Here is an 8185-nt window from a genome sequence, read left to right on the forward strand (position 1 = left end):
AAATCCTAGATTTAATTTGAAATTTTCACTTAATAAATATAGGCTGCTGATCCCCTGGTACTGTATATAATAAATTATGTATTATATCCCCACCAACAAAGCTGACTTGACGATTGCCTTTGTGGTGTTGAATGTGACGTGTAGCCAATATAAAAAGGTGTTACTGAAACATCATCAGAGGAACAAAAATATGGGTGTATTTAGTTAACATGCAGGCACTAAAATCTATAACATTTCTCTGGTCCGTCACAAAATTCACATTATTTGGGGCATATTCACTGAGCAGGAACCCCCCCCCCCAAAAAAAACAAAAACAAAAATGCAATACGTGAAATACAAAAGTAGAATGGGTACATTTCAAAAGTGACAAGATTTGATGACATGTGGGTTGGCATCTCAGCTTTTACAAAAACAGATTTGGGTTTGTAAAGAATCACACTGTGTTGAACATTAGGCTATCATTCCTTGTACAGATAATATGTTTTGACCAAGACTAAAGAGGCTGGTTTCCACACATGTATCATGGCTGGTCTGAAAGGAATCCCCATTAGGACTGTACTGGCATGGGAAAAACAAGGATGCACTCATGTCCAAAATCTGCACTGACGTACTTTTACTTTTTCAACTGTGTTCAAAGTGTTTCCTTGATATTATGAATACAAGCTTTTTGACCATAACAATTTTACTTACTGTGGGTCACATAGCCGATCTGATAAGCTGCAAAATGTGAAAGAAAAACATTTCAAGCTAAAAGGAATATTGTTCTGGGAATTCAAGGTCAAATAGGAGCAGTGATCCTCCCTTTTGATCACTTTCCTCTGTTACCTTAAGTATTATATCTAAAACTGTGCTATAGCTGCTAAGCAGTTCAGAGGTTTCAGTTGGCAAGGAGAGAATAACAGTGTTCATCAACATGTAAGAAAAATTGCACTATATCTGCCTCATTAAAGAAATATGGGCTGGAGGGAAACTGAATAATAGCAGTCTTTATTCATATTACTGCCATGGCCTTAAACTGGTCAGTGTTCATCTATCAACAAAAATGTCAAAAATGCTATAAAGAGCTTAATTTCATAATTATGGCATCAGCGATAGTAATGTACAGGCCACCGTGAACATTCTGTGAAAACTCAGCTATTGTTTGATTCATTTCCAACTGTCTAAATTAACTCTCATTTAAACTGTATAACCTCTTTAAGACATCATGCATAAAAGCAGAATGAATATCTCATTTTTTGCTAGGAAGCAAAGTGGTGAAACAGAATTGGCCACGAAAACAGATCCCTTCCTTGTGCTTCTATTCCTGCGTCCCAGCTCGGACAGTTTCCTGTTGGGGCAGGATTCTCTATTTGAACTGAGCCAACACGTCATTGAAGATGTTGAGGAACATGTGCACGTGGTACTCCTTGAAAACCAGCGCCGGGCGGAAACGAATTGATCGATCACCACAGCCTCCCAGGAGAGCACCTGTAGCAGTGGGAGACACTCTTACTCTACGATCTGCTGAGATTTAGCTGAATGACAACTTGCAGCCCAACAAGCTCATGTAATTTTTTTTCCTTGGACCCCCCCCCCCTTTCTCCCCAACCGTATCCAGCCAATTACCCTATTCTTCCAAGCCGTCCCGATCTCTGCTCCACCCCCTCTGCCAATCTGGGGAGGGCTGCAGACTACCACATGCCTCCTCCAATACATGTGGAGTTGCCAGCCGTTCTTTACACCTGACAGTGAGGAGTTTTGCCAGGAGGACGTAGTGCGTATAAGGATCACACTATTCCCCCCAGTTCCCCCCCGAACAGAGGAGGTGTTAATGCAGCATCCAGGACACGTACCTACATCCGGCTTCCCACCTGCAGACACGGCCAATTGTGTCTGTAGGAATGCCCGACTAAGCCAGAGGCAACACGGGTATTCAAACCGTCGATCCGTGTGTTGCGAGGCAAAGAAATAGACCGCCACGCCACCCAAACACCCAATTTTGAAGAATGGTTTATTTTTTTCAGAAACCCCGTTCCATCTAGGCGAAGAGCTTAAATCTAATCCAAATGCAATTTTAGAATCCAGCTGACAAGCTGATAAAAACATCCGCTCCTCTGTGCCACAGCACAAGAGAGGCAGACTAATATAAAACAGAAAACAGACTAATAAAAGGATGCTTGGTGATGTATGCTCACCCTTGTTTCTGGCCTTAAGGATGATGTCGTTGCGTGTGGGATCATCACAGACGTCAATGGCACAGAAGCTTCCCTGTCCCCGAGCTCGGCTCAGTAGGTTGGGATACCGGGCCTAGAGAAACAGACACCAGATACACATTGATATCATATCTCACTGGATTTAGCATAGTGTATTAACGTCCCTAAGGTTAAATTTTCTCTTCATCTTCTGTCTGGGGTGTGGGGTTAGACACCCAGTGTGGTGTCCTATAGTAGGTAGGGGTTTAGTTTAAAACAACAGTTGGACAGCAAGGATCAAATCTAGGTACACTGGTTGGTGAACAAACCGACTAACTACAAAGCTGCTCTGCTGCCACCCAATGTAAATAAGTATGACTTTCTCTCCATCTCGTTCTCTCTCCCTATCTTTCACAAGCACACTCCGTGGTCCCACCTGTAGTTCACATAGCCCCTGTAGCAAGGCTTTCCCGGACCGTGTCACCTCTTCCAGAAGGTTCTCTCTGCGAATCACATTGAGGACCTCAACCAGTAATAAATTCTTTGAGGGGTCGCCCATCCACGTGTTGAAGATACGGTATGGCTGAGTACATATTAAAAACACACACACAGACACAGTTTTACCCACATTACAATGATAACATCAATTGGGTGAAACAGACACGGCCAAAACAGAATCCCATCTCCAGCTTCCTATCTCTTACAGAACCGACTGAATATCATCAACCCTGTAAAATGCACATGCAGGCTCTGTATGTGGGTGATGAGAGAAGAAATTCCTTATACTCAAGTTAAAAGAGAAACCTTGTCAGCCTGCAGCTCATCTTTGTAGTAGTACCCTCCAGTCAGGAGTTTCTTACTGAAGGAGACAATGTCAGCAGGGTCCTCCATGCCCCAATGCTCATGGGCCCAGAACTTCCCCGTGGCCCCTCCACCTGTCTGGACTTCATCCACGTGGAATGCACAGCCATGCTGGAGGAGGATGGTGCCACGGGTAATGGTGTTAATAATAAAATAAGGGGGGAAAATAAGAGAAAGATATTCATAACTTAAATACATGTTTATAAAGATCGTTGATGCTACTATAATATAACAAGATCGTAAGAAGAAATGCTGATCCAAGACCTAGAATCATAGTTGAAGCCAGGAGGTGATGTGGTTGACATTAGTTTACATAAGTACTTAAGATTTCCTTGTTTTCCTTTTGCAAAATTGCAGTGTGATAAGTGACAGCACAGCTCAAAAACTTTACTGACAGCTTCAAATACACACCAATATCCTTTTTTTTTCCATTTGGGATATTCAAGTATTTCATTGAAGACTTCAAGTCTTATATTCCATTTATAACCTTGATAGGTGGCACTTTTGATTTTTACTGCTGGTTTAGTGATCGGCAGTAGGTCACTTTGAATATGAGTCATCACATTCTCTTTATGTAGAGAGTGCTACGGTGTGAGGTGTGAATCCCAGATATTTTCAAAACTGGTCCATGAGTTGTTATTGTGGGCCCTCTGTACATTTAGTTACTTTAAGTGTCCAGTCTGCCTTTAGTGGCGGCTAACAAAATGTTAAGGGTCAAGTTAAAACTACTTAGAATGAAACCATCTGTGGCCAGAATGTGACTCGTACTTTGCGGGCAATGTTGCGGAGGCTCTTGAAGAATGCTGGTGAGGCGTGGTTATCTCCACCTTCAGCTTGGATTGGCTCGATTACAATGCCTGCCACAGGCTTCCCCTTCTGTCTCCACTTCACAATCAGATCCTCCACCTGAGTGAAACATGTGCATATGCGCACATGTGCACACACACACAAAATGCAATATGCAATAAAAAAATGTACACAAAGCTTAAAAAATATACACCTTCATTGTTCACAGGTGCACACAGACAAAACCAATTTATTCAATTTATTCCCCCCCTTTCTCCCTAATTGTACTTGGCCAATTACCCCACTCTTCCGAGCCATCCCGGTCGCTGCGCCACCCCCTCTGTCAATCCGGGAAGGGCTGCAGATTACTACATGTCTCCTCTGATACATGTGGAGTTGCCAGCCACTTCTTTTCACCTGACGGTGAGGAGTTTTGCCAGGGGGACATAGCGCGTGGGAGGATCACGCTATTCCCCCCAGTTCCCCCTCCCCTGAACAGGCACCCCGACTGACCAGAGGAGGCGCTAGTGCAGTGACCAGGACACATACCCACATCCGGCTTCCCACCCGCAGACACGGCCAATTGTGTCTGTACGGCCCCCCCAACCAAGCCAGAGGTAACACAGGGATTCAAACCAGCGATCCCCTGTGTTGGTAGGCAATGGAATAGACCACTATGCTACCCCAACACCCACCAATTTATTCTTTTAATGACTGTCTCTTCATATCAACTCTGAATCAAATTTAAATTTGGTAAAACATCCCAAATGGATGTTTGGGACAAATGACTTCACTACCACGTCCCTAACAAGTGCTTTTTCTTTTTCAAAAATGCTGTGCTCTTGTCATCCCATGGATCATCCAGAGGGCAGAGTTATTATAAGCGGTTCTTGATAACTGATAAAGATTGTGTGGTGGCCAGTGATACAGAGAAATTGCAAAAAAAGTCAATGAGACAAGGATCCTTCAAAATAAGACTTTTACTGACATATCAACAAAGTCTGAGTCAGGTCTGCAGAGTGACTGAAAATCAGACAAAAGCCTCCCTGTCTTTATACCATTTACAAATCTAGTGAACAATCTAATTGCATCAGTCAATGCCCTGCTTTTAATCAGGGACCTTGTTGATCAGGACATGTTGGCGGAGCAGGAGCCTCTCTATCGATGCAAGGATGACGTTAGGATGTCTTCAGTCATCCCACTTTGACAGTCTAATGGTTGTCTTGATATGCTACTACTACTACTGCTGCTACTGTTTTGCATAATAATGGTCATACTTACATGATAGAATGTCACTTATACTTTTGGTCATAAACAAGTTTATCTTCTACTAATGTTCTGTCCTGGTTATATGGCCTTGTGCTACTTGCCACAATTGCTTGCCACTCTAGTCACATGAAATGACAGATACCCACATGTGCCCTTACGTACTACAATAATTGCCATTGCAGGTGGAGAACCTGAACTCCACTTGCAGATTAACTCTGTCCAGGACACCCTGGCATACAAAGTCCCTGTGTTGTATGCCAAGCTTGCAGACAGCACAGCCCCCCCCCCAAAGTGTTTTTTTTCTGCAAAAAAAAAACTGCATCAAAATGGCAAATGAAAACCCTGCAATAAGCAATCTCCTGAACAAATGACATTATCTAACCTGAAAACCAATCTGCTAAAAAAAAATCACAAATACCAAGCTGTGAAGATAGCATGGAGTGAAGCAATACCAAATTCTTTAGGGCAAAGTCTTAACCATTCTCTTTTTTTTTCCATTTGATTGTTGTAGCTTGGTTAAAAATGATTTTGATTGATTAAACAAAGTCATTAGTTATTTTGCCAGTGGTTTCACGTTATTAATGTCAAAAAAATAAGAGGAAGAAATGAACATGGCGAGGATAATCTGTAGAAATTTATACACGCGCAATAATCCAGGTAAGAAAATCACAGGAAGTTGAATCAGTTCATCTGGACACAACATTTATTGAGAGAAATGTTTCATCACTCATCTAAGTGACCTCTTCAGTCTCAACTGACTGCAGGTATCCCCACCCTTATAAACAATACAGTGGCATGACGACCCAAACCAACGATCAGTTTCATATGCAAATAGGCGTGACCGTTAACTAGTTACAATGGCCATGTGTACTATTCACAGAGGATTGGGGAATAGCTGAAATCACAGCATTTTCAGATAGCGACACATGTACTCTTAGGCCCACCCCCCAGGTTCAGGGATGGTCATTCCCTCTTCACACAGGTGGCCTCTTTGACTCCCCGTTCAAACCAGCGTTCCTCCCCATCAAGGATGTGCACAGCCTCATCCTTGAAAGAGTGGCCACTGGCCTGTAGATGGTGTAGACTGTGGAGTCCTGGCCTGACGTGTTAGCTCTCCTGTGTTGTGCCATCCTCTTGGCCAGTGTCTGGTTTGCCCAATGTACAAGTCATGGTAATACTATTGGCACTTAACATTATACACTACACTCACCGGCCACTTTATTAGGCACACCTGTCAAACTGCTCGTTAACGCAAATTTCTAATCAGCCAATCACATGGCAGCAACTCAATGCATTTAGGCATGTAGACATGGTCAAGACGATCTGCTGCAGTTCAAACCAAGCATCAGAATGGGAAGAAAGGTGATTTAAGTGACTTTGAACGTGGCATGGTCATTGGTGCCAGACGGGCTGGTCTGAGTATTTCAGAAACTGCTGATCTACTGGGATTTTCACGCACAACCATCTCTAGGGTTTACAGAGAATGGTCTGAAAAAGAGAAAATATCCAGTGAGCGGCAGTTCTGTGGGCGAAAATGCCTTGTTGATGCCAGAGGTCAGAGGAGAATGGCCAGACTGGTTCGAGCTGATAGAAAGGCAACAGTAACTCAAATAACCACTCATTACAACCGAGGTATGCAGAAGAGCATCTCTGAACGCACAACACGTCGAACCTTGAGGCAGATGGGCTACAGCAGCAGAAGACCACACCGGGTGCCACTCCTGTCAGCTAAGAACAGGAAACTGAGGCTACAGTTCGCACAGGCTCACCAAAATTGGACAATAGAAGATTGGAAAAACGTTGCCTGGTCTGATGAGTCTCGATTTCTGCTACGACATTCGGATGGTAGGGTCAGAATTTGGCATCAACAACATGAAAGCATCCATCCATCCTGCCTTGTATCAACGGTTCAGGCTGCTGGTGGTGGTGTAATGGTGTGGGGGATATTTTCTTGGCACACTTTGGGCCCCTTAGTACCAATTGAGCATCGTGTCAACGCCACAGCCTACCTGAGTATTGTTGCTGACCATGTCCATCCCTTTATGACCACAGTGTTCCCATCTTCTGATGGCTACTTCCAGCAGGATAACGCGCCATGTCATAAAGCTCGAATCATCTCAGACTGGTTTCTTGAACATGACAATGAGTTCACTGTACTCAAATGGCCTCCACAGTCACCAGATCTCAATCCAATAGAGCACCTTTGGGATGTGGTGGACCGGGAGATTCGCATCATGGATGTGCAGCCGACAAATCTGCAGCAACTGCGTGATACTATCATGTCAATATGGACCAAACCCTCTGAGGAATGTTTCCAGTACCTTGTTGAATCTATGCCACGAAGGATTAAAGCAGTTCTGAAGGCAAAAGGGGGTCCAACCCGGTACTAGCAAGGTGTACCTAATAAAGTGGCCAGTGAGTGTATATTGCTCTGTTTTTGCCAGGGGACCCGATCCTCGGGGTGGACCAATTTCTGGTGCAGCATGTTTTGGGGTTTGAAAGCAACTGAGACGCAGTGTTTGGAAAAATCGCGTCGCAACTGTTCCGACACTCCCGCTGCATACGGAATCACCACTGGCCAATAAAAGCTGTGTCCTGATGAACCGATTCAACTTTCTGTGATTAAATCCATGTAAATCCAAACAAAGGGAATATTCCTAAATGCAAAGTTTATGCAAACTTAAAGTTGAAAAAAGGTGACAGGTGTAATTCCGGCTCTTAAACACAGACACTCACCTCCTCCAGACACCGGGCCTCCTCCTGTGCGTTCTCCCTGGTGAACTCTTCCAGCGGGTACTGAAGCCTGGGGAAGGGGGCGATGGGCCAGTCGAAAGACGGCACGTCCAGCTTGTGAATTGCTTTTGAGTGCGTTGTCGCCAGGCATCCTTTAAGAAGCAGGAGTATTACCTTAAAACTGTGGTTTTATAAACAGCCACTAATTTTAAAACACGAATGTGCCTTTTTTGCTGGTCTAGTTGGTTGTTCACCTTAAGGTAATAACTGACTGGAGTTCATAAAATACCCAGAAATGTGTGATACTACTACTAAAGCAGACTAGTAATACAGTATTAGGCACTGACACAACTTGTCGCCTCATC

General features: G+C 43.8%; 1 protein-coding gene across 1 annotated transcript in view; it reads right to left on the minus strand.

The window, feature by feature from the left end:
• Positions 1–297: 297 nt before the first annotated feature.
• The window catches only part of abat (4-aminobutyrate aminotransferase), a 74158-nt gene continuing 66270 nt past the window's right edge, over positions 298–8185 (minus strand). The window contains exons 10-15 of the mRNA XM_056288423.1: positions 7824–7972; positions 3801–3938; positions 2976–3143; positions 2608–2754; positions 2175–2286; positions 298–1467 (exon numbers count right to left, since the gene is read on the minus strand). Of these exons, the coding sequence (XP_056144398.1) occupies positions 1346–1467; positions 2175–2286; positions 2608–2754; positions 2976–3143; positions 3801–3938; positions 7824–7972 (836 nt within the window). The 3' untranslated portion in view covers positions 298–1345. The remainder of the gene's footprint in view (positions 1468–2174; positions 2287–2607; positions 2755–2975; positions 3144–3800; positions 3939–7823; positions 7973–8185) is intronic.

This window comes from Lampris incognitus, chromosome 10, assembly GCF_029633865.1.
Source record: "Lampris incognitus isolate fLamInc1 chromosome 10, fLamInc1.hap2, whole genome shotgun sequence".
NCBI lineage: Eukaryota > Metazoa > Chordata > Actinopteri > Lampriformes > Lampridae > Lampris > Lampris incognitus.